The sequence below is a fragment of the Aristolochia californica genome, unplaced genomic scaffold (assembly GCF_029961685.1).
Source record: "Aristolochia californica isolate CCGP_79_NKW_82.1479 unplaced genomic scaffold, dmAriCali1.0.hap1 SCAF_4, whole genome shotgun sequence".
Classification (NCBI taxonomy): domain Eukaryota; kingdom Viridiplantae; phylum Streptophyta; class Magnoliopsida; order Piperales; family Aristolochiaceae; genus Aristolochia; species Aristolochia californica.
Genome location: NW_027182103.1, coordinates 39,341,222 through 39,367,815, shown reverse-complemented (window position 1 = coordinate 39,367,815; position 26,594 = coordinate 39,341,222). Strand labels below are relative to the sequence as shown.

At 35.3% G+C, this 26,594-nt stretch overlaps 2 protein-coding genes across 5 annotated transcripts in view; both read right to left on the bottom strand.

Moving 5' to 3' along the window:
- The window catches only part of LOC137962540 (rab GTPase-activating protein 22-like), a 32,159-nt gene extending 26,860 nt beyond the window's left edge, over positions 1-5,299 (bottom strand). For 2 of the 4 annotated variants that reach the window (XM_068809459.1, XM_068809456.1), the window contains exons 1-7: positions 4,888-5,175; positions 3,552-3,656; positions 2,383-2,478; positions 1,902-2,005; positions 1,106-1,314; positions 374-496; positions 178-266 (exon numbers count right to left, since the gene is read on the bottom strand). In XM_068809459.1, coding sequence (XP_068665560.1) covers positions 178-266; positions 374-496; positions 1,106-1,314; positions 1,902-2,005; positions 2,383-2,478; positions 3,552-3,641 — 711 coding nt within the window. In that variant the 5' untranslated portion in view covers positions 3,642-3,656; positions 4,888-5,175. Of the gene's footprint in view, positions 1-177; positions 267-373; positions 497-1,105; positions 1,315-1,901; positions 2,006-2,382; positions 2,479-3,551; positions 3,662-4,887; positions 5,176-5,250 lie in introns of those variants that run through there. The other 2 variants (XM_068809458.1, XM_068809457.1) reach the window with 2 other exon arrangements.
- Positions 5,300-23,970: 18,671 nt separating this feature from the next.
- Positions 23,971-24,801, bottom strand: LOC137963819 (uncharacterized). The gene is made up of 2 exons (XM_068811024.1): positions 24,631-24,801; positions 23,971-24,420 (listed from the first exon to the last, which is right to left on the bottom strand). The coding sequence occupies exons 1-2, from the start codon at positions 24,787-24,789 to the stop codon at positions 24,196-24,198; spliced, it is 384 nt and encodes a 127-aa protein (XP_068667125.1). The 5' UTR covers positions 24,790-24,801; the 3' UTR covers positions 23,971-24,195.
- Positions 24,802-26,594: the final 1,793 nt, after the last annotated feature.

Genomic DNA, 26,594 nt, shown 5'->3' with positions numbered 1-26,594 from the left:
CTCATGGGATGACTGGTAAAATTTCTCCTTTAAACATTACAACATTGATACATTGGGCAAAAATTCACTACTCTTACCACTGATGCCTTAAATACTTAAAACTGAAAAAATAATTCCCAATCACTACATCTCGTTTTTATGGAAGCTTCAAAGTGGGTAAAAGAGTAGAGATCGTACCAGTCTACGCATCAGACGTGAAAAACACCAGTATGCATCTGCTTCATTTTCAAGAAGAATCACCATCGGAGAGCAGATGTCATTCATTCCTGCAATTAAAGCAACAATAACAGATGCAACAATAAAATTAAAAAAGAACACTGACCATGGCTGATGACATTCCCACAAATAGTAGATTTAGATTAACTCTACCCACCTTGACAATAACCAATGTCAATGTCTCTCCATGCATAAACTGACAGAATATTCCAAAGTTTTGCATCATTCACCGGGTCCTCATAGAAGATTAGAGCTCGATCTGTACGAACTACATCTAGACCTAAACATCAAGCTCATTCGAAAAAAGTATAATAAGCATAATTATCCAAAAAAGGAAAGTAGTAACATCTAAAATGCACAAGTTTTTTCACTCAGAATGAGGAAATATAGTTGGTACTTTGGAAAAGAGGGGGGGAGATACTGTGGGAAACTAATATATACAGGTCTGTCTAGGCGCTGAAAAGTTTTGACTGGTTATTAATGTAAAAACCAGAAGTATAAAGGGGAAAAAAACAGTGTTCATAGTTGGAAAACCAAAAGCATTCAATAAATGAGGAATGTTTTAATATTTCAGCTGTAGCTTACATAAGACAATAAATACAGGTAAAATTATACTTTTGCAGAGAGGGAAAATGCTTACTCTACTTGTACCTTGGCAAGTGTAACATTTTACTTGCATGGCAAGTTATTTTTTTAATAGATTTATTCTCTCTCTTCTTTTTCTATTACAAAAAAAGAGACAATAAATATTTTTTATAATCACTTTTCCTATTTCCACTCAGATGTAACATCTAACAAATCATAGGCTGACAAACATGCATGGAAAATACAAGTGGAATTAGCCACGCTCTAAGAAAACCAATTCACAACTAATAAGCTAAAGATTTACCAATTTGATGCAAAAGTAGTTTCCATTGAATGACATTTTTGTCCTCAGGAGCATTTTTTGTTTCTGTTACTGCCTGCCATTGGTAATCACTTCCCTGATCCAGGATTGATTGGCCATCATCAGTGATTATTGGACTAGTAATAATTTTACCACTGCCAATAGTTGGAACCATCTTCTGACACTCTGCCCTCCATTCTGCATACTGCTCCCTATCATCATCATGTAGAACTGACAAGTTATTTCTGAATAAACATAAAAATACCCCAAGTCACTTCTGAATAAACATATAAAGATACCCTCAAGACTTGAAGACTTGGACAAGTATTATTGAGGTCCCGTAGTTAACTCAATTGACCTAATTAAGTCCACCCAATCTCTGATAGCATCTACTTTCATGCATATTGCTTTGTGGAAACCTGGAAAAGATGTAAAATAGCAACTTTGCCCTTTCATGTTACTAGATAAAGTAGCAAAGGCTAAAAGTGGCAGCCAGGTTAATATGTACAGGAAGAAATAGAAAACAAAAAGACAGAAAAGAATAAGGGGATTATGTTCTTCTGGAAAAACAGGTAACTCTAAAGGAAAAATTGTCTTTTATAGACTTCCACCAAGGGTAGAAACTATATGAGATGAGCTCATCTGAACACCAGTATAGTATGGACTTGAAGAACAACATATTTAAACAGTTCACATTATAAGGGTAAAGAGAAAACAAAATAGAAGCAAAAAAAAAGTAGAAATAAAAATGGTTAAATGAGCGTGCACATCTACAAGATGACAATGGTCAGGCCTTTACCTGCGTTCTTGCCTCAGTTGATCCCTTTGGTCAAAAGTGCTATTGGGATCATAACAACCCAGCAAAAATTCCCAAACTGCCCCTTTTATTGATGGATGAACACCCTAGAACAATAAGAACATCCCAATTTCAACATCTTCGGCAATTACAAAGTTTACAAAGGAAACAGACATGGTAAAAGAACCAAGTTTTTCATTTTTTGCGCTAACACGAGGTGCACCACCCCAACCTGGAGTTGCTTCTTCCTCCTCAATTCAGCCCATTTTTTTCAACAAGATCAAAGGACAGATATATCAACTAAGAATTATGTGAATAAAATCCATGCACCACTTGTAGTTTCGCTGGGCAAGTTTTGGTTGTTTAAAAGGGTGGTGCACAATAAATGATGTTTGGGCCTAATTGACCTTTTGTGTTTGTGGGACAAACATGTCCCCTTGTTGAGAAATTTAAGAGCAGATAACATGAGAAACTTGTCCCTCACCCCACGCTGGATGCGACTAAGCACTTTCGCAATATCAAGACGACCTTCCACAGAAAATGCCGAGTGCCACTTTCTTGCACTGAGAGTTTTGCCAGGCTACAAAGAGAAAGAGGGGGAAACAAGCTGTTGAAGAATCAATTTGATAACCAACAGTAACATAAGAAGATTCAACAATATGAACAGCTTATCAACTAAATTGAGTCCAAATAGCTCACTTACCTTAAAGATATATGCACTCAAACTAAGACCAGATAGCTTAACTATCCTACACACAAATTCTAAGTGTAATTTTCAAGGTATGAATAGGTACCCATCAATCAACTGCATTAATATGCATTGAATTAGAAACCAGGGACTTAAAGGTCTCTCAAAATAAAAATCAATTTAAAGAAGAAAGTACACTTCATGAAATACATGAATTTCCTATGATTCGCAAAATCCATCTTCAAAATTCATTTAACTCCTATTTCAAGATGGTTCTGCCAAAAACTTTACAAAGACTTGCTATCATTTCCTTCAGATTGGTGGCCTCATCGCTGGCTCTCAAACTTTTGGAACATGTTCCCTGCCCAGCAAACTCAATGGCAGATACCCTTGCTAAAGAAGGGGTTACCCTTCTACTTCTTCTAGTGGATATGTCTCCCTTCTCATTGATTCTTTCTATTTTTGCTGATTGTTCTTTTTTTGTAGTTTTATCTTTCCTCTCACCTTTCCTGGTTTTTTCTGTGGGGGTTTTTTGCCTCTCTTTTAATCAAATTCATCACCATTCAATATATACATAAGATTTTGTTAACTATCAGAAAAATATTAACAACTTCTATAACATAATAAAAACAAAATTTGTATTCAACATGTTCTAGGTAAATCATACTTGAAGTGCATTTTTCTCAAACTATAGTTGAAAATTTTAGCAAAAAAAATAGTAAAGTGAAGAAGGTCTATTTCCCTAGTAATCAAACTTAGAAGTGTTTGTCATTTTGCACCATTGATAGATAAAATCATTTCATTTTCTTTATTTATTAATTGAGTTGAAGTTTTTGTGGCACCTCACAAACGTTTCCACGATCTTCACAGATATCCTAGCATTATTTAAACAAACATTACAAGATATTAAATTTTCAATATACAATAAGAAGAGAAAATAAAAAAATTGGTTCAAAGAAACTTACCCTGGGCTTGAACCGGCTTTTCCGAACATCATCTTCGCATTCTGGCCTTACCGCATAGTAGTTCTCAGTTTCAGTCATTGACTTCCACATAGGAACTTCCACAACCTTTACTACAAACCATTAGTGAATATGAACAACCCTTATATGTGGTATTAGAAAACCAAATACTACTCCAATTTTACTCTAAGAGAGAAAAAAAAATAACTCCTCTATCCTGTCAAATCTGGCCTACTGCCCTATTTAACAAACCCAAGGTCATCAACTTCCAACCTAATAGTTGTTTCCTTGAAAAAGAAAAGTGACAACAATCAATTATCTCAGTAAAGTCAACAGCTCTTGTTGAAAATGAAGCTTTCTTGACATTAGCCTTTCTGTAATGAACCCGTATAACAAAAGGGAAATATCTCACATGTAGACCATCTTTTGTGGCTCCACAAGTGGATAATTTAGGAGTAGACAGTTTAGGTGTATGCCCTCTTTTGTGGCTCTACAAGTGGATAGTTTTAGGTGTAGGCCCTCTTTTGTGGCTCTATAAGTAGATAATTTTAGGTGCAGGCCCACATATGAATACCTGCTCTGATACCATATTGAAACCATTTGCTCTAAAAGATTGACTTTTTAGATAAGGCGCAACGTGAATATTAAAGACAGGCAGCCAATTCCAACAAAATACAAATGAAGGTGGAGAGGAAACAAATTATCGACTAAGAAAGGAGATACTTTGAGGTTATTCTAATAAGTCTTCTTTTTCTTTTGGTAATATGGTTACACTTTGCACTTCTTTTGTCCATTTGAAATTTGAATATCAAACTGTGTGAGATAATGAGATTTGCTTTTTCTCTGAAAGTATGAATTTCCTTGAGCAAGTGAAGGGGGTCGACGGTGACTTTCACAAGAAGAAGGAATCAAATCACCAATGAAATCCGTTTCCAGTTAAACCCTTCGTAGGATAGCTTCACCAGCCCTTTCCAAGGTCATCTTCATTAATTTATATTTATGAGCGACGATTAGATTACTGGATAGATGACAAAACCAAATATTGGCAAATAGAATCATGATTATGTTCCCTCGAAAAAGCTCATGCGGCATTAGAGCTCTAAAAACGGACGTCAAGATAGGAACAACCAAAAACGAAATAAAAGCCAAGGAATACAGACGACAGAAGAAAACCACGAATACCACTGACGTCAACGCAAATGCCACAATCAAGGAATGAAGAAGAGCCCTTTCAAAAAGGAAAACAAAAACTCGACATCTAAATAAATCATAACCAATAATTTTATACAAGGAAGGAGAACCGAGAAGCACATTTCAAGTTTGAACCACCCATGTCTACCTTATCTGAGCTTCCGGTCTTGGAAATTAAAATCAAACATCAGTTCTTCAACAAACTTCCCGCGCAGTTGGAGGATGCAAAGTCTGTCACCCTGCGCCCGAAATCGCAACGGACCAGAAGAAAATCAGAAGCTCGAATACAGTCAGCAAACGGTGATGGGTGGTGGCGCCTTCAGACGAAGACGGAAAAAAAAAAAACACATGGAAACAGAAAACAACGAGGAATCAGGAGAACATGTAATTTGCGTCCTGTCGGAAGAGACGATAAGAAAGGGCGACAAAGGTGGGAATCAGGACATAAATTGGAGAGCAGATCCTCTATACGTATGATGCGCGCTTGCATGTGAGAGGGAAAGTTACCAACCTTGTCTTTAAATAGGGATTTTCTCCTAAAATTTCTCCCCAGGTTTCACCCATTTTCTTCTTCTTCTCCTTCTTAGTTTTCACTTATTTCTTTCTTTCTAAATACGACAGAAAATACATCAAACTATATAACCCAGATCAAGCTACTAAACCGTGCTAAGTCTCTCGCTCTTAGAGACAAGAAGCAGCTGTAATCGAGTTTTATAAATGAAACTTTGAAGTTTCAAAAATATTCTTAAATATTTAAGCAAATTGTTCGGCAATCTTTCAAATTTGCTCATCACGCTCAAAAACACAGAAAATAACACGATGCTTGTACAAAAATTTGGCAAAAAGAAAGTAGTCATTCCATATCAAAATCTCTCGTTTTGACTGTTTGTGTTCAGAGCCAATCAATGACTACTACCCATTTGAGCTGTTTACTGTAAAAAGATGATTTTTTTTTTTTATCTCAGAAGATCGTGGATGGAGATGTGGCACCGCATGACTACCTGTTCAATCTGATTTCCATCATTCAATCTGTTCCATGATACGTTTATGATCATTCAAAGAAACTTGTGGAAATTACTTTATTAAATAAATCTTTAATGTTAATTTTGTGGTGGATCCTTGTGGAGCCCACTAAGTCTAATCTCATCTCAACTCGAGATCTATATAGCAAGGAAATATACATACAAATCTAAGTCTAACTTAACTCCATATTTATATCAACTTTTAAGTTTAAATTAAATAATTTAAATTAATATATATATATATATATATATATATATATTCTTAATTGTAATTCATAATTACTATACATCTTTAAAATTATAGCAAAATTATTTATTCATGTGAGCATCAAATTAGCATATGCGTGCCCTTTTAATAATATTAAGTCGGTTTTAATGTATGTCTTAATTTTAATTTAGTGTAATAACTCAAATTCAGTACCTATTTCCATATATGTACACAACTCTCCTTTTAAGTTTCATATAGTTGTTATTATAAAAAATTATATTCTTAGTAAGAAATTTATATAAAAACAAATTCATATAAGTTAGTAGACATCTATCCTATTTACCCATTAGGTGACATTTAATGGCTAAAATAATTATTTTTGTTGTTTATCTTCTTTTTTTCTTCCATTGTGAATTATATAAATTTTCTCTAATTTTTTTATTAATGTTGATTGTGGTTTTAATGTGAATAATATACTTTGAACGATGTTTAATATAAATCGTATACTTGTTGGCTATTAAAAAAAGTCAATTATTGGTAAAAAAGAAGATGATAGTAATCGATAATAGATTATTTTGGAGATGGACAAGAGGGTGAACTAAGTATAACCCACTTTTAATTTCTTCATTAGAAACCATGCTATTTACAAAAAAGTTTTTAACTTTAGTATATTCATAACAATGTAATTTTCTCAATTTTATCATTTAAAATTAATAAAATCAAAATCTAACTTTTGATTTTTTTTTTTAACATTATTGATTATAAGCTCTAAGAAATGTTCAACAAGGACATCCCAAGAACCACCAAAAAAAAAATTAAGCGAAGGGCTAATCAAGATCTACTTGAAACTTATTAGTGTTGTTAGGGCTATGAGAAGCTTGACCACATGTGTATAATCTCAAATCAAAATCAGCAACAACAAATTCAAATCGTAGGGCAATAAACGAAATTGAATTATTATATATGTGAAAACTCTAATGATCACCGACATGCAAGGAGATCAACCAAAAAAAGTGTATTCTTATTTCCAATATATAAAAGTAGGGGGGGGGGGGGGGGGGGGAGGTTGGGGGTTAGTGAGGCACAGGTTCATGTGATTACATGTTCATTCACTTGAACCCATTAGTCTTGCACTCGGAGCCATCACTTGAACGGGCTCCAAAGTAAAGTGGGTGAACCAGGATTCCCACCGAAATCCAGGTTCATCTACTCGAACTCGTCGGGCCCAAAAAAATTACATGGCTTTACAAAAGTGAGAAAAGAGGTATTATGTTCTGGCACTTCATCATTATTTTGTTTGACCTCTTTCATCATTTGTGGTTTCGGTATCTTAGTGGATTGGGCTTTTGAGATGTTGTTTTGAGTGATTGCTTTAGACTCCTGTTGTTTTTATGATAATTAAATGATATCTCATTTTGACTTGCAGTTACTGAATGGTTGAAGGGAAGGCCTGTGGTGGAAGTATTGAATATCAAAAACACGTAAGCTATATTTTTTAAATGTACTATGTTCTTAAAAAAACTAGTACAAAAGGTATCTCTTAATATCAATTACGTGGTGGTTTTTTCATTTAGAACAATTTTACTCAATGAAGTAATAGAAAATTTATATGAGAAGAAAGTGAACTTTGTGGATGTTTGAGGATGAAAGCAAGGTGAATAAATTTTTTTATTGTGAAACTTTATATAATCACATTCACCACAAGTTCTAGTTGGTTAAGTTATATTTTTTTTCAAATTCTCTTTGTCTAATACTAAGATTTATTGTTCACCATATAAATGGTTGTTCTCTTTGCCATAAAATAGAGGAGCGGCTATCTTTTCTGTATTCTCTTCACTTCAGTTTTAAAATGTTGCAACAGTTATATTTTCATTTATCTGGACTTTTAGTCCAACCTCGAAGAGTAATGTGTTTCGGTTGTTGGCAACACTAGGGATCCAATGCAATATTTGGGCCACCTTGAATGTAGTTCCTCTTGAAATTTTGTTTCTAAGTTAATGTTTTCAACCCTTTAATGTAGGAGGAGATGCAAGAACAAAAGCTTATTTTGTATTTTCAAATTTTCCTTTTTGTCCTCATGCTATGTAATTTATGAAGCCAAGCAAATATTCAAATGTTTTTTCAGCAAAGTGTAGCAAAAGGTGAAATTGAAGCTATAGTTCAAGATCATACTAGTGCCTCAGAAGACAAAATTAGTCAAATGGTGATTTAGTTGACTTAATACAGAAGCTACTAGTCTCCTACGTTGATGCGTTGATGTAACAATATTTGATGGCTTTGAAGGTCAGGATAACATGAAGGACGTTTATTATATTCATTTCTGTTTTTTTTTACTTTTTAATCTATTTTTTATAATTAATTAGTGCATAGTTAATTGTCACACGTAATTATTGTATTAATATAAAATAAACTGCAATCATTTATTAATATAATATTTTATTTAATTAATTAGTATATTAATATATTTTAATTCTACATTAAATGACTTATTAGTGTAGTAACTATGTTTGTTTTGGTTAATTATTTGTTTAGGTATATATTCTATTTAAATATATTATAAAAAGTTACTCATTATCTTGTTTACATCATATTTTTTATTTTGGGCACTAACACTGGAAACTGCTTTCCAGTGCACTTAAACTCGTCCGCACTAACACCAACAAGTGCTTGAGCTTGAACTAGTTCATTCACTTTCACTATCACTTGAACCTCATTCGCACTAACACCAATAAGTGCTTAAATTTGAACTAGTTCATTTACTTTCACTTTCACTTTTACTTGAACCAAAAGAAGACAACCAACCACCCACCCCCCACCCACCCCAATGAAGGGTGAAGGCCCTCCCCTTTCTCTCACTCTCATAGTTCCCAACCCCTACATTCCTCAGTCTGAAGCTAATTGAAATTTCAATTTTCTTCATTGAGCTAATGGAAAACCTCCAAATTGGATTTTAATTTATCAGATGACGATGTCATCATTCAAGATAGCAAGGCATGAGTCATTCCCACTCTCATATTCAAATATTGATTCCTTAAGGGCATGTTTGAAAACCACAAAAAAAGTGAAGAAAAGAAAAAAGGAGAGAAAGTCCTTTTCCAGTATTTGATAGTACAAATTCTTTAAGAGAAAAGAAAATATAAGATAAACTTACTTTCTCTCTTAGTTAATGGATTTTCTCTGAAAAAACATGGAATTTGGAGAGAAAAGAAAAGAAAGGGAAATTAGAGAATTTATTTATAGATAAAAAAAATTATTAGAGAGAAAATAAAAGTCCATTGATAATAATTGAATACTTATAGATATTTTAGTTCTTAGGCTTGTATATAACTTTGATCATTAATTTTTTTTAAATTATTAATTTTTCTTTTCTTTTCCATTTTCCTTGTGCATCCAAACAAGAGAAACAATGTTTCTCTTTTATTTCCATGGACATCAAAACAAGACAAAAGAAACTTCTTTAGTTTTTTTCTCTCTTCCTTTCATCTTTCTTTTCTTTTCTATTCTCTTCACTTTTTGAGTTCCAAACACAACTTCAAAGCAACTAGAATTCCCACTCGCTTAAAGAAAAAGTGGTCTCTATGCGAGGATGAAATCTCAATTTTTATAGTTGTGGAAAGTTGTTTACAAAGACTACAATGCCCTTAGGGCAACATGATTGAAACGGAAAAAGATATAAGATGACATACAACAGGTGGCATAATTATAACTTTATGCCATCTGTGTGAAAATTTTCCTTATTTACTAGCCATGCCACTCCTACACACCTAGGTGTCTTTTAACACTCTCCCTCAAGTTGGTGTTTGTAACTTCACTTTGTAAATAATCTTGGTTAAGAAACTTGTATGTTTGAAAATTTCTTGGATACCCTTGCATTGATTCATCTTGTTCTTATTCACATCTCTCTTGTAGTATTCGTCTTATTCTCCCTTGGATATTGTAGTCAAAGAAAGTTTGATAACCACAACACATGGAATTCTTCATTGTAAATTATACTTCTTCTTCTCAAATGATAGCAACACCCATATTTCAATTCAGAAGGAGGTACAACCACTACAACAATCAACTTCCAACCCCATCCTCCATACTTATTTTATTCTCCCCCTCAAGCTGGGAGGTAATGGCAATGACCCTAGCTTGAAATAAAAAAAATAGTTGTAGAAATGTCTCCTCCATCAAGATGTCCAAAGGATAAGTATTCAATCAGACACAAACTCTCAAAAAGTAAAAAACACGAGCGATAAAGCAAGAGTTGAAACCAACCTCAAAGGATTTTGAAAAACATAGTGATAATAATTACTAAATAGAGTAATGTCTATCACTCAAAGGATGGCAATAAAAAAACACTTAAGGCTACCAGTAAAAAAATCTCAATAGACTTTAACACACCTATATATAAAAAGAGGACCAACCAAAGCAATATACTAGGGGGTTGGCCTAAGAGGGTAAACAAGAGTTAAAAAAGGGTGGTAGGAGAAAGGTAACTCAGTAAAAGTGTTATGAGGGGATGGAAGGAACAAAAAAATATACACTATGATAATAAAATTAAAAGGAGACTATAATTGTAGAATTGTAAAAATATTAAACAAGTTTGACCAAGTATGACCTCAAATAATAATTCCTCTATGAACATGATGATTGGGGAAACCCAAAAAAAATTCAATAATTTTTTTTTGAGATGGAACATTATAATGAAAACTTTCTAAAAATAGACTTCATTTATAAGATAATTTTTTTAACACAACTTGGCCAATTTGGAAACAAAATAATTCAAGAGATAAATTCTGGAATAAGGGAAATATTGGACACTAACATTTGAAATTTAGAATTAGGAAACAAAACCTTCTAATTCAAAATTTTCAAACTTTATTAAAAAGGAAACTAAACTCATATAGGGAAAAATTTCTCTTACAGAAACTAATGTAACGTGAGAATAAAATAAAAAAATTCAAGGAAGGAAAGATACTCAAGTTGATAAAATCTTGATTAGATTTTGAAAACAAATAGGAAACTTAACCAACATTAATAACTCAAAAGTAAAACAAAAAAATCGACTTAAATATGGATATTCACATGCAACTGGCTGCCAACATGACATTTGATTCTTCTAATGTATATATCTCTATCTAGAAAGATAAGATTGAGAAAAGACTTATTGGAATAGAAAGTAGACTCCCATAGTTTTTTTTTGAATAACTCTAAATATACATTCTCCGTTATGTTCGTACAAACCGTTCAGAAAGTTGAGGCTTTTTTCCGTTACTTGAAAATTTTGTACTACTTGACCTTTGTTGCTTTAGATGTTGATTTCTCTTTTTTTTTTAAATCTGATTGAAACAATTCTTTTTGAATATCTTTCCAATGGTATATAATTTTATATATGAAAATTATGGTAAGAAAGTAAAAAATTCTAATGAATAATAGGAATTCAAAAAGAAGACTAACGAAAAAAAATGGGAAACTCCTATTTTTTCTTTTTCTTTTTCTTCTTCTACCCTTTATCCTCCCTCTTCTTCTCCTTTTCCATGTCAAATCTTTGCTTTATTTAGTGCCATGTTGATTTCTAGGGCCAACACATAAACATAAGAGATCTCAAGGGAAGGACAGAAGAGAAGAAACCAAGAGAGAAAAATAAGAGGAAAAGAGATAGATGTAAGGATGAATTTGAGTCAAGAGGAAGAGGTATGAATGCTCTACCCATGTCTTTAGGCTATATATAGAGTTGTGGGAAGGTTTTTAAAATTGCTACAATTCCCGTAAGGCTACATGATTCAAAATAAAAAAGACATAAGAGGGCATACACCAGCTTGCGTAATTACAATTTTATGCCATATCTATGGAAGTTCTCCTTATTTACTAGTTATGCCACCCCTGCACACGTGACACGTCTTTTAAAAATAGTAGAGCTTATATTACGACCCAAGAGAGGTTAGATAAAACACCAGTAAGTGTGTACAATTTCTTTTGTTAATTATTTCATCGTTACAGTGGATTACTGCAGTAGTGAAAGACAAGACGTAGTCTCACCTTGAGGCGAACCTATATAAATTTTGTGTGTATTCTCCGTGCTTGCTTTTTCCTTCTTCTATTATTATTATTATTGTTCTCCTTAGTTTGGAATTAGGGTGTTTTATTCCAAACAAGTGGTATCAAAGCTTTGGTTCGTGATTGAGAGCAATGGCTGGCGGAGAAGGATCGACACTTGGAATCAACAAGTTCAATGGTATGGATTTTGCATTCTGGAGGATGCAAATCGAATATTATCTATACAGTAAAAAGCCGCACTCACCACTTCTAGATATGAAACCAGAAGGTATGAAAGCTGATGAGTGGAATCTCCTCGATAGAAAGGTGCTGGGAGTAGTCTAGTTGACACTATCAAAGAACATTGCTCACAATGTGGCATCGGAGAAAACCATAACGAGGATGATAAAGATTCTATCCAACATGTATAAGAAGCCTTCTGCAAATAATAAGGTACATCTCATAAAAAAACTCTTCAATTTAAAGATGATAGAAAATACATCAAGTGGCATCGCATTTGAATGAGTTTAGCACGATTGTTAATCAGTTGACCTCCGTTCAAATCAAATTTGATGATGAGGTTCGTGTTTTAATTCTTTTGGCGTCTCTACCAAATTGTTGGGAGACAATAAGGGTTGCGGGCAGCAAATCTGTAGGCAATGGAAAGTTGATCTTTAATGATATTCGGGAAACCATTCTCGCTGAGGAAGTTCATAGAAAAGACTCCGTAGAATTGTCAACATCTAATTCAGCCCTAAATGTCTATACTAGGGGCATGAACTTCGAGAGGAGTTCCAACAAGGGCAATGGTAGAGGGAAGTCAAGGAATGGTAGAAGCACGTCAAAATTTGGAAGGAATTTGGAATACTGGAATTGTGGCAAGTATGACCACATAAAGAAGCACTGTAGAGCACCGTAGAAGAATGAAAAGAAAAGAAATGCTGCAAATGCGGTGACTGAAGAGATAAAAGATGCTTTACTCTTGTATGTTGATAGCCATATTGATTCTTGGGTGTTAGATTCAGGAGCTTCTTTTCACACACAGCGAGATCATGGAAAAATATATTGTTGGAGATCATGGGAAGGTGTATCTTGCTGATGGAGAACCTTTGGATATTGTCAGTATTGGTAATGTCAGTTTGAGGATGTCAAACCGGTCAGTGTGGAAAATTCACAAGGTGCGACATGTACCAAAACTGATATGTAATATGGTTTTAGTAAGGCATGTTGATGATCAAGGTCATAATATGACTTTTAATGGTGCTGCACGGAAAGTCACTAAAGGAGCCATGGTTGTTGTACAAGGAGTTAAAGCGAGAACTCTTTACATTACTTCCAGTTGCAGAGACACGGTTGTAGTTGGTGATGCTGTTACTAATTCTGATTTGTGGCATTATAGGCTCAGTCACATGAGTCAAAAGGGAATGAAAATGCTTCAGTCCAAAGGGAAGCTACCATGGTTGAAAACTATAAACAACAGTTTGTGTGAAGGCTGTATTTTTAGCAAGCCGAAAAGGGTTAGCTTTTCTAAGGCTGGAAAGGAGCAAAAGACAACAAAATTGAAGTTGGTTCACACTGATGTGTGGGGGCCTTCAACTATTACCTCCCTTGACGGTTCTAATTACTATGTGACATTTATTGATGATGCAAGCAGAACTGTATGGGTTTATTTTCTGAAAAAGAAATTTGATATCTTTGATACATTCAAGAGATGGAGAGCAATGGTTGAGAATGAGATAGATTTGAAGGTGAAATGCCTATAGTCAGATAATGGTGGAGAATACTTAGATAATAATTTTAAGAGGTATTGTGCTTATAATGGAATCAAGATGAAGAAGATCATTCTTGGAAAACCTCAACAAAATGATGTGGTTGAGAGGATGAACAAAACTTTGAACGAGTGTGTTAGGAGCATGAAGTTACATGCGGGATTGTCAAAGATGTTTTGGTATGAGGCTGTTAGCACTGTTGCCTATTTGATCAATGGAGGTCCTTCAACACCATTGGATAGCAAAATACCAGAAGAGGTCTAGAGTGAAAAAGAGGTAAACCTTTCTTTCTTGAAAGTTTTTGGTTGAGTTTCTTATATTCATATTGATTCTATTGTTAGAAGTAAACTTGATGCTAAATCTATGATATGTTTCTTTGTTAGATATGGTGATACCAAGTTTGGTTAGTGCTTCTGAGATGACCAAAGTCATAAGGTTATTAGGAGCAAGGATTCTTCAATGAAGGTCAAGTTGAGAATAGAGTCTGAGAACACAAGTGATGAATCTAAGAAGTAGGAAGTGATTCAGTTGAGAGATCTTGCAGTTATTGAGATGGAGAATATTGCTCAGGAATACCAAAAAAACTTACCCCTAGAGGTAAATCAAAAATTTCCTACGACTGAACTCAGGAGATCTGCCAAAACTAGTAGACCACCATAGAGGTACTCCCTAATATTGAATTATATTCTATTGAGTGATAAAGGTGAACCAAAGAGTTATGAGGAAGTCGTACAAGCTGATGAATCAACCAACTGTGAATTGGCATTAAGGAGAAGATGGATTCACTGTTATCCTATCAGACATGGCAGTTGACTAAGCTACCCAAAGGGGAAGAAGGCCTTGTAGAATAAATGGGTGTACCGAATAAAAGATGAATATGATGGCAGCAAGCGGTACAAGACAAGACTGGTGCTAAAGGGCTTTCAACAAAAATAAGGCATTGATTACTCTGAGATTTTCTCACCAGTAGTGTTGACTACTATTAGAACAGTGTTTGGACTAGTGGCAAATGAAGATTTACACTTAGAGCAGTTGGACGTAAAGATAGCCTTTCTTCATAGTGATTTGGAGGAAGAAATTTACATGATACAACCACAGGGTTTAAAAGCACAAGGAAATGAGAAAATGGTGTGAAAACTTTAAAAGAGCCTGTATGGTCTTAAACAAGCTCCAAGACAATGGTATAAGTTTGACACCGGTATCAGTAGTAATGGTTTCTTGAGGTGCCAGGCAAATCATTGTTTTTATATTAAGAAAATTGATGACTCGTACATCATTCTACGGCTATATGTTGATGACATGTTGATAGCAAGTGCTTGCAAATAAAAAATAGATAAGTTGAAAAGGGAGTTTTCCAAGAAGTTTGCAATGAAGAATTCGGGTGTTGCAAAACAAATCCTTGGGATGAGGATTACTAGGGATAGTGATGTTTTGAAACTATCGCAAGAAGAATATGTGAAGAAGGTGTTGAGCAGGTTCAACATGAATGATGCAAAACCAGTGAGTACTCCTTTAGCTAGTCCCTTTAGGCTATCTAACGAGCAGTCACCTTTTAGAGAGCAAGAGCAAGCTCACATGACCAATGTGCGTTATGCTTTTGCTATAGTCAGTTTCATGTATGTCATGGTATGCACTAGACCAAACATAGCTCATGCAATGGGAGTTGTGAGCAGATATATGAGTAATTCAGGTAAACAACATTGGGAAACAGTGAAGTGGATTCTCAGGTATTTGAGAGGCACTACAGACTCAACCTTATGTTTTAAAAAGTCAAACTTGGGATTACAGGGTTATGCAAATGCCGACAAGGCTGAAGACATTGATGGTAGGAAGAGTACCACTGGATATATATATACATTGGGTGGTACAGTAGTTAGATGGGTCTCTAAGTTGCAGAAGATGGTTACTCTTTCCACTACTGAGACAAAATATGTCGTCGTGACCAAAGCCAGCAAAGAGATGGCATAGCTGTAGTTCTTCTAGGAAGAATTAGATCTCAAGCATGGGAAGAATGTGTTGTGTAGTGACAGTCAGAGTGCTATTCATTTAGCAAAGAATCATGTTTATCATGCCAGAACAAAGCACATACAGGTGTATTATCACTTCATCAGATCGACTCTAGAGGATGGAGTCTTAGCACTTGAGAAGATTCAAGGAAGTTAGAATCTGTCTGATATGTTGACAAAGACTGTTACAATTGAGAAATTGAAGTTGGGTGCAACTTCAGTTGGACTTCTCTCTGAGGATTGAGAAGTTGTGGCCATTGCAGATGAGATATTGATGATGGATTAGTCTCCAAGTGGAAGATTGTTAAGTTGTGGAGCCTAATCAACGCCCTACATTGAGTCGGTACACGGATTGACCTTCGCAGTAAGGTTGCCATGAGGGTTGGAAGGGGGGATGGGAGCCCCCCTCTCGAGAGTGTGGGGGCAGAGTCCCGACCCAATCCCCCGTTCTATTAACTGTTGTTTCATTAAGGGCAGTTTTGGAATTTTACTCTTGTAAAGCGGTTGCCCTAATTTTCTCTTTATAATTGGGGGGTGCCGCTTTTAGGGTTTTATCATTCATCCTAGGAGCATTAGTTGAGATCGAGAGAGGTTAGAGAAAAACAAAACCTGTCATTGTGTGCGATCTCTTTTGCAAAATATTTCATCTTCATAGTGGATTATTGCATCCATGAAAAAACAGGACGTAGTCTCACCTTGAGGCGAACCTGTATAAATTTTGTTATCTTTTTCTTGTTTTCTTTTTCATTATTTTGTGTTTATTATTATTTCTCTCATTAGTTTGGAATTAGGGCATCTAATTCCTAACAACCCTGTATAAAGACAAGTTGAGAACAGAGTCTAAGAGCACCAATGATGAAGCCAAGAAATTCAAAGTGATTCAATTGACAGATCTTCTAGCTTTTGAGATGGAGAATATTGCTCAAGAAGACCAGGTTGACTGTTGAAGAGAAGATATGAAAGCCTCTTACATGACTATCACAGTAAGCAGTCTCACAAAGATAGAATTAATATGGTGGAGTCTTACAAGAGTCTCACAAAAGGTGGTCTCACAGGTGATGTTTTAGTTATGTTAGTCTTCTATTTATGTTGAATTATTTAATTATGCTAGGGCTTATTTTTAAGTGTTAGATTTTGGGTGTAATTGGGACATGGGTAGTTTAATTGTAATTGGACTCTACTACTTTCCTCTATTATAAATAGGGGTTCATGTACTCTAATTACATCAAGTCAATGAATTTTTTCTCTTTTTTATAAATTCAACATGGTATCAGAGCAGGTTTTGTGAGTTGAATCGGTCATCCCACAGAGATAATGTGATCCTTTTCTAATATATTATCTCTAGCCATTTAGGTTCGTATCTTCTTTTTTTCTCTTTTCAGTCACTATACTTGTTGTTTACTTTGCGTTTTCACCTCTATACTGAGCTGGTGCTGATCTCACGCTATTCGGGAGCCAGTGTCGCAGGGAAAACTATAACATATTTCCTGATTATCCTTGTTGTCTTGGTTCGACTCTTTGCTGTTGTTTGTTTATATTCAGAAGATCATCCGAGATCAAATTTGTCTGGTTGTCACCGTGCCATATTAAAACCCCAAAAGCCATAAGCATCAAGGCTTCTACAAAGAATCCGAATATGGGAGGAAGATGACGGATTGGCGTCGATACCAGATACAATAGCTAGATTTATTTTTCATTTTTGGTTTCAAATACTCTTGTTGGTTTGAATGCGTTGCTGATCATCTGAAATTGTCTCTGCTGCCTCATGCATCACGGGGAAGAAGGAGACGTTGATTAAGCCTGGTTTGTCGTATTTTCAGCGTTGTGAGATTTTTTATCCACTACTATTACCGATTGATTTTCGGAAACTCCTATGGTCTCTTGTGGTTATTTTCATGTTGATTACTCTACTGGACCTGCTGGATAAGATCTTTTTTCTATCGTTGTGACAATTTTTTTGGAAATCACAGAGTTGTCTTTGCCGCTCATTCGCTTTGCTCGGCAATCAGCAGGAGCCGCTTTGGGAGGACGAAGACATTGGTCTAGCCTGTCGGGTTCTGTTTCTGACTCGTCTGCCATCGTTGGTTCATCGACAACAATCCTCATTGTTCACTGATTGATTCATGTTGTTGTTGTTGGAGAAGATGTCTCTGTTGAGTCTGTTTTCAATTTCGGTCCACTGGATTATTTCTTTCGTTGAGAACTTTGTTTTCATCGAGTTATTTTCTCTCACTGGTTGTCGACATCTTCTGAAAATACTTGCCTGAGCGTATGGCCACGACGATGTTTCTCTGCAATCATCGGTGTCATGAGGAAGAAGATGCACTGTTACTGATTTAATTTTTCCTAAGTTAGGAAAAATTAAACCAGCACTGGTTTTGCCTGAATCACAGATCGGACCCGGCCAAGTTCATCCAACGATGGTTTTGTTGACCCCACTCTTACTGCTTCCGCACTAGTCTATCGAGTTAACTCGGGCCATCTAGGTCCGGGTCAACTCAGCGAGTCAACTCGGCCCCGGGTCAACTTGACTCAACCCACTTATTTTCTACCTCAGTTATATACGTTCAGGTCTTGAGTTCTATACATTTCGTCTATGACTCGGTTATATTAGTCTACTATTTGACTCGCTTTGACTCGGTTCTCTATCTCTGGCTAGATTATTATCTTGGATTATTACTCAATTCCAACATACTATTTAGTGCAACTTCCTTATTTACTAATGGACTCGCTACAGACTATTTTATCTGTCCTTATTACTCTTAAGGACATCTATTATTTATCAGTTATTTGCTACTATACAACTGCACATGTGGTATATGTTATTTGGGCATTGGCCCATTCCCGCTTCTGCTATTATGTTTCTTTGATTAAGACTTTATTTCTGAATAAGAACTCCTTGGTCACTTGCCTTGGGTTCATTATTTGCTGATTGTTGTCGGCATTGGTTCGTCTAATGCAGAATTTGAATTTCTATAAAAAAATAAAGCACATGGTGGCCTCAGTATCCTATCTTCCTCATTACCTATTACCCATTGGTTATTTGGTAGTCTTTCTCCTACCATCCTTTATTTGACTCTCACTTAATCTTATTGGTCAACCATTTTAAAGCATTGCTTTGGTTGGTCCCTTTTATTTATATGGGGCTTGTAAGTCCATTGAGACTTTTTATATGTATCGGTGTGTCTTTTATCGTTGTATTGTAAAATGACAGATATTACCCACTTTAGTGATTATTATCATTATATTTGTTCGAAATCCTTTTAGTTTGGTTTCGACTTATGTTTTATCACACATTTCTACCCTTTGAGAGTTTGTACCTACTGTCATACTTATACTTGGGACACCGTGATGGAGGAGCTTATTACTACATATATATTATTTGGTTTAAGTTGGGATCATTGCCATTACCTCCCAACTTGAGGGGGGGAAGTAGAAGAAGAAGTACAAGAAAGAGGTATTTTATTCCATATGTTGTGGTAATTTTAATGAGACAAAAATATTCAAGAAGGGGGGAGCACAAAAGATGAAGTTTTTGCATCTAAGAAAAAAATTTTGCAACAAAGAAAATTGAAGATCAAAACTCATTTTCATTACAAGCTGAAGTTATAAACTATATCTTGAGGGGGAGAGTGATGAAGAGAAGATATGAAAGCCTCTTATGTGACTCTCAAAGTAAGCAGTCACACAAAGCTAGAATTAATATGGTGAAGTCTTACAAGAGTCTCACAAAAGGTGGTCTCACAGGAGAGTCTTAGTTGAAATATATTTTAGTTATGTTAGTCTTTTATTTATGTTGAGTTATTTAATTATGCTAGGACTTATCTTTAAGTGTTAGAGTTTGGGTGTAATTAGGACAAGGGTAGTTTAATTGTAATTGGACTCTACTACTTTCCTCTTTTATAGATAGGGGTTCATGTACTCTGATTACATTAAGTCAATGAAGTTTTTCTCTTTTTCATAAATTCAACAAGAACATACCCTTAGAAGTAAATAAGAACATTCCTATGACTGAACTCAGGAGATCTGCCAGAACTAGTAGACTAGCACAGAGGTACTCCTCGGCATTGAATTATATTTTGTTGACTAATAAAGGTGAACTAGAGAGTTATGAGGAAGTCGTGCAAGTTGATGAATCAACCAAGTAGGAGTTGGCCATGAAGGATGAGATGAATTCACCATTATCCAATCAGACATGGCAATTAAACGAGCTACCAAAAAGGAGGAAGACCTTGCAGAATAAATGGGTGTACAGAATAAAAAAGGAACATGATGGCAACAAGCGGTACAAGGCAAGACTAGTGGTGAAGGGCTTTCAAAAAAAAGAAGGCATAGACTACACTGAGATTTTCTCTTCAGTAGTGAAATTGACTACTTTGAGAACAATGTTTGGACTAATGGCAATTGAAGACTAGCACTTAAAGCAGTTGGATCTAAAAACAGCCTTTCTTCATGGTGATTTGGAGGAAGAAATTTACATGATGCAGCCACAGGGTTTCCAAGCACAGGGGAAGGAGAAAATGGTGTTCAAACTTCGAAAGAGCTTGTATGATCTTAAACAGGCCCCAAGACAATGGTATAAGAAGTTTGACACCTTTATGACTAGTAATGGTTTCTTGAGATGTCAGGCAGATTATTGCTGTTATGTGAAGAACTTTGATGACTCCTACATCATCCTATTGCTATATGTTGATGACATGTTATTGTAGGTGCTTGTAAACAGGAAATAGATAAGTTGTGAAGGGAATTGTCTAAGAAGTTTGCAATGAAGGCTTTGGGTGCTACAAAACAAATCCTTGGGATGAGGATTACTAGAGATATTGATGTCTTGAAACTGTTACAAAGGTGTTGAGTAGGTTCAATATGAATGATGCAAAACCAGTGAGTACACCTTTGGCTAATCACTTTAGGCTATCCAAGGAGCGGTCACCTTCTATAGAGCAGGAGGGAGACTACATGGCTAATATGCCTTATGCTTCTGCTATTGGCAGTCTCATGTATGCAATGTGTACACCAGACCAGACATAGCTCATGCAGTGGGAGTTGTGAGTAGATAAATGAGTAATCTCGATAAATAACATTGGGAAGCAGTGAAGTGGATTCTTAGGTATTTGACAGGCATTGTAGACACAACCTTATGATTCAAAAAGACAAACTTGGGATTACAGGGTTATGTAGATGCTGACAAGGCTAGAGACATTGATGGCAGGAAGAGTTTCGCTGGATATATATTCACATTGGGTGGTACAACAGTTAGTTGAGTCTCTAAGTTACAGGAGATAGTTACTCTTTCCACCACTGAGGCCGAATATGTCGTTGTGACCGAAGCCAGACAAGAGATGGTATGGTTGCAGTCTTTTAGGGAAGAAATAGGTGTCAAGCATGGGAAGAATGTGTTGTATTATGACAGTTAGAGTGCTATTCATTTAACAAAGAACCATGTTTATCATGCCAGAACAAAGCACATACAGGTGCATTATTACTTCACCAAATCAGCTCTAAAGGATGGAGTCCTAGCACTTGAGAAGATTCAAGGAAGTCAAAATCCAACTGATATGTTGACAAAGACTGTTATGATTGAGAAACTGAAGTTATGTGCAACTTCAGTTGGACTTCTCTCTGAGGATTGAGAATTTGTTGTCGCTGCAGAGGAAATATTGATGATGGCTTAGTCTCCAAGTGGGAGATTGTTAATTTGTGGAGCCTATTCAACGTCGTTCGTTGAGTCGGCACACTGATTGACCTTCGCAGTAAGGTTATCATGGGGGTTGGAAGGGGAGTGGGGAGCCCCCCTCCTAGGGGTTCGGGGGCGGAGCCCCTGGGCGGGTCTACGATATATTGACTGCTGTAGTTGGGGATTTAACACTTGTAATCCAGTTGCCTTAATTTTCTCTTTATATATGAGGGCGCAGTTGTTAAGGTTTCATCACCTTGTCGAGGATCATCATTCGAGGAGCATCTTGAGTTGCTGCCCGAGAGAGGTTAGAGAAAACACCTGTCAGTTTTACCCAAATCCAATTACAATCAAACTACCATTGTCTCAGTTTTACCCAAATCAAACACTAAAAGATAAGTCTTAACACAATTAAACAATCGAACATAAATAGAAAACTAACATAATTAATGCACCTTGAAATAAAAATTCTTCTATGAGACCTCATCTTGTGAGAGTCCTATGAGACTCCACCATATTAATTTAGGTTCTGTGAGACTTATTATTGTGAGAGTCTATTAAGACTTTCATACATTTTCTTCAACACTCCCCCTTAAGTTAGAGTTTATAACTTCAGCTTGCAATGAAAAAGAATCATGTTCATCAATAAATAAATCTTCATGTTGCACTCCCCTTGACGTAGATATTTAGGTTACATAATATTTGATTACCACAACACGTGGAATTCTTCATTGTAGATTGTACTACTTCTTTGAATAATAACAATACCCATACTTTCAATTCCAAAAGGAACCACTGTACCACTCAAATTTCAGATCGATTTTTTTTCATATAAGGAAAACAAATCGAAAGGACGCACAACCATTGCAACACTCAACTTCCAAACCAATTTCTTATGTGTAAAGAAAATATGAAGAAATCATTCATCAAATTAGTAGAGTAATGAAGGTTACTTGGTTTCATTCAGTCTTCTAGAATCCTTTTTATTTTTCCTTCTATTCTCCACCTCAAGCTGGGAGATATCGGTGTAATCCCAGATTGAAACAAAAATATAATTGTATTTATTATATCTTCCATCAAGGTGTCTTGAGGATTAGTACTTAGCTAGACATAGACTGTCAAAAAATAAGATGGGTGATGTGTGTATAAAAAAGTTGAAACTAACTTCATAGGATTTCGATCAAAATAATGATAATAATCGCTAAAAGGGGTAATGTTTGTCACTCAAAAGATGGTGATAAAAACCCACTGAAGGGTGCTTATGGATATAAACACCCATATGTATATAAAAGGATCAACCAACACACAAGAGGTTGGCCCAAAGGGGTATGTAAGAGTGAAAAAAATGACGGTAGGAAAAAGTAATTGAAAAAAGGGTTTGTAGGGAATGAAACAAAGGGAAAATACAACCACAAGTAATAAGTAAGAGACTATAACGATAGAACCAAATTAACTTAACAAATTTGACTAAGTATGATGTCAACGGAATTTTTGGGGAGTGACCAAAATTTTCAGAATTGATGATGCGGAAGATACGTAATGTATGCAGACAAGTAAGCTAACAAATTTGACCAAAAATCGCCTCGTGCGATCTTCCCTAAGAATAAAAAAATAGTAATTTTATTAGAGATGGGTATGATAACACATGGGCCAAACTGACTCTATTGGTCAGAACAATATATTTCAGATAGGACTCATAATTGGACCCAAAATCGGACTCAAACCTGATTCCAAACCTTGTTTCGGCCCCAAAGTTGGAGCAAGGTACGGGCGACTTCCCCCAGAGTGGTGGTCCTTCCATAGAAAAATTAGAATCCAATTTTTAGGAGGATTAAACATTGTTGTTTGATGATGTTTGGAGTCCTTTACCAACCTTACTTCAAGAAGTTTAGCAAACAACGAGCATAATCACTTTCTTGTCCAGCCAAAGGTGTTCCAATGCAAGATGGATTGAACCAGAGTTATCTTGACCATGTTTAATGTAAGAGAAAGACTAACCATCGAAGAAAAATATTTGGATTTTTTGTCTTTATAAAATTATACTTTTATATTAATTGAAAATTTATATAAATTTTTGTAATGACAATTAAAGTCATAAAAAGAAGCAATTTTGGTAACAACTTTTATTTGTATAATAAAATACTAATTTTTTGCAATTACTTGACTTTCCCATTCATTGTAAATAGTTAAGTATTTTGTAAAAACTCTCGTACAAATGGGTCATTACTAAAAATCATATTTTCTATCGTGTTTGCGCTAAAAAAGTTAAAATAAGATCATTAAGTTCATTGAATGAAATCATAGATCATGTCTTTTGTCCCTAGAGATTGTTTGCTATGTATATTAATCCTAATTTTTGGTCTATTGTGAGCATATTACATGATGTTTAGCACTAATAATCTCCTCATTGTTTACTAAAGACAATTACTCAGTTATTGGTATATGAGGAGATGGTTATTACATGATGTTCAACAGTTAAATTAAAAAAAAGAAGATTAGGACTATGATAACTACTTTGTCAACGACCATAAACAGCTTAAGAATCAGGATTATCATCTAATTTCATGAACCTGAATCAGATTCCTAACAACAAGTTAACCAAAGAAATTGAACTTAGACACCACCTTCCGAACAAAAGAATTTTTTTTCCAGAAACTTCACAGTCCCGGTGATTTTATTTAGACAAGAAGCAGGGAGAACATATTCCAAATTTCCAAAACTAGCCAAAGAATTGGGTTCTTGACATGATCTAGAAATTAGAAGACCCTCGGAGGGTATTTGATGGCGTTCTTCAGTATCTTCTTGAGTGCAGCATCGCCCAGATCAATGCCGCAGATGTCTGCCAATCTGATGAGATAGAGCAGCACATCCGATAGCTCTTCCCCCAGATGCTCCTTATCAGATTCCTCCCAGTTTGGCAGGCCTTTGGCTACCTCTCCTCTCCACTGGAATATCTCCGAGAGCTCTCCAACTTCACCAACCTGGAGATTTTATATACTGTAAATAATAGCTTCTTTTTTTTTTTTTTTTGCGGAAAAGCGTAAAGTCATGTCACCACTACAAAAGAAGCAGTCACCGGCGGTTTTACTGGTACAAAAGCTCCGGCGACGTACGGCAACAATTAGTTATTTGGAAAAAAATGACGGAAACAAACTCCCTCTTTGAGAGAGAGAAGAAAGATATGAAGCTACCATTGCAAGAAGAAGATTCCTGGGGCTGTGATGCTTCTCCCAGTCTCTTTCCTCGGCAAATTCCTCAAGCTTCCTTGACAGGTCCTTGAGGCTTACTTCTGCAATCTCATCTCCGTCTCCTCCCAGACTTGGGTTTTCACCTCCAGCTTGGCGTCCCATGGCTGAACTCCCCGAGTGACTCGAAGAAGAAAGGGGAGAGGTTTGCAGGCTTTATAAGAAGAGAAGGGGTGTGAAAAGTGGCAATTGAGACTTCAACTTGAATGCATGAGATTCTGCCACCCACCATGCAAAAATGGCCTGCTTCCTTATTCAAAATATGAGGAGAATATTTCCTTTATTAGACAAAAACCATTAATGAGAATTACTCGATGAAATCATCCCTGATTTTTTTTTCTGGTTTTGGCCCGTTTTCAGGTTGAACAATTAATATGACAGTTTGACACTTTTAGCGCTAACAATGAATCCATGCGCTGGCGATTCCTTCTAGGAGGGATATAGTTATGAGTGTTTTTTTACTTATACTTAGCCGTTTTAATTTTATCTAATTATCTGATTTTTTTTATTTGCCATTTTTTTAATATTTTATCTAATTAAACCAGATAATTTTATCTGTTTACTATTTACCCTTTTACGGATTATGTAAAGGTATTATTATAATTTTCTTATTTACCTATACAGAGGGACCTTGTAATTAAACACGAGTTTTTTTTTCTTCTAATTTTAAGAATTTTATAATTTTATAATGTTTTTATTATTTTTTGTTTATTTACCCATTTACCCTGGAATGCCTTATGGATGCGGAATATCGAAATGGTAATCAAAATGGTAGACAAAAGAGTCTATTCTGTTTCATCCATATACGGTTTACACCCCCTATGTGTACTAGCTCTAGCTCTAATCTCATTCTATCATTTGAAGGGAATGGGATAGAACCCATTTATTTGGAAAAGTGACAGATATATCTATTCTAGTAACGAGACTGATTCACTCCAATCACATAGAGAGGGGACCAACCCCATTGCTCAGTGTTGTTAGAACTAGACCGGACCGGCCAGTTCAACTCGATTGAAATGGAATGAGACCCTTTTTTCGTCTCTCGCATAAGGAAAACCATCTTTAGCTTAAAATACGAATACCTGGCTGTTTAGTCTGGTCTGAACACTAGTCGGACCGATTAGTTCGGTCTAGTTCAATCATTTTTTCATGAAGAAATGGCGAACAAAATTGTATTAGAGAGAAGATCAAAAGCTAATGACCAAGTATACCCATATTAAAAAACGGTAGTATCAACCAACCAAAAATTAATTTATGTTCAACTTCAACAAAATAATATATGTATAGAAAACAAGAACGTGATTCAATTGCACCCAATCCAACTAATGGTTGAATCTTATCTAACCCGATTGGACTACAATCAATCATCCTACCGGTTTGATGGTTAGTTCGATTTTAATAACATTGTTGTTGCTAGAATATTTCCTTTAAGGCTAGTACATGTTAATGACATATCTTAACCTTATGATTATCATTTTTCTATTTTTAGACTGACAATTAGGAATTTTTTTGTAGATAATTATTATATAATCTTTAAGCATGGTTAACAATTTTGTCTAATTTCTCTTTGTCCCACTTAACTTGTCTATTTATAAATAGATATATCTTTTTACTCATGTAGGTTTTTTCTCTTTTACTTGTTTCGAAAAAAGTGGGTAATATATTCGGGTGCATAATTAGAAGAAATAGCATAATAACCTTTTTATATTTATAGACCCAAGTTTATGGAACAAAATGCAATTATGAAGGGATTATATTCCTAATTGACAATTTTTTTTGTCTAATTTGGATAAATGGAGAAGTGGGTTTGTTAGCAAAATCCCATGGAACAAAAAACTACATATGAATTTGTGCTTTGTAGTTTATGCTTATGTTATCTAGCCAATGATGGTTTAAGTTATTCCCTCACC

Bases quoted from the DNA above. Each gene is read 5' to 3' on its own strand.
- LOC137963819 (XM_068811024.1), bottom strand. From the start codon at position 24,789: ATGGGACGCCAAGCTGGAGGTGAAAACCCAAGTCTGGGAGGAGACGGA. The intron at 24,421-24,630 runs GTAGCTTCATAT...TAAAATCTCCAG, and splicing joins GGAATCTTCTTCTTGCAATG to GTTGGTGAAGTTGGAGAGCT.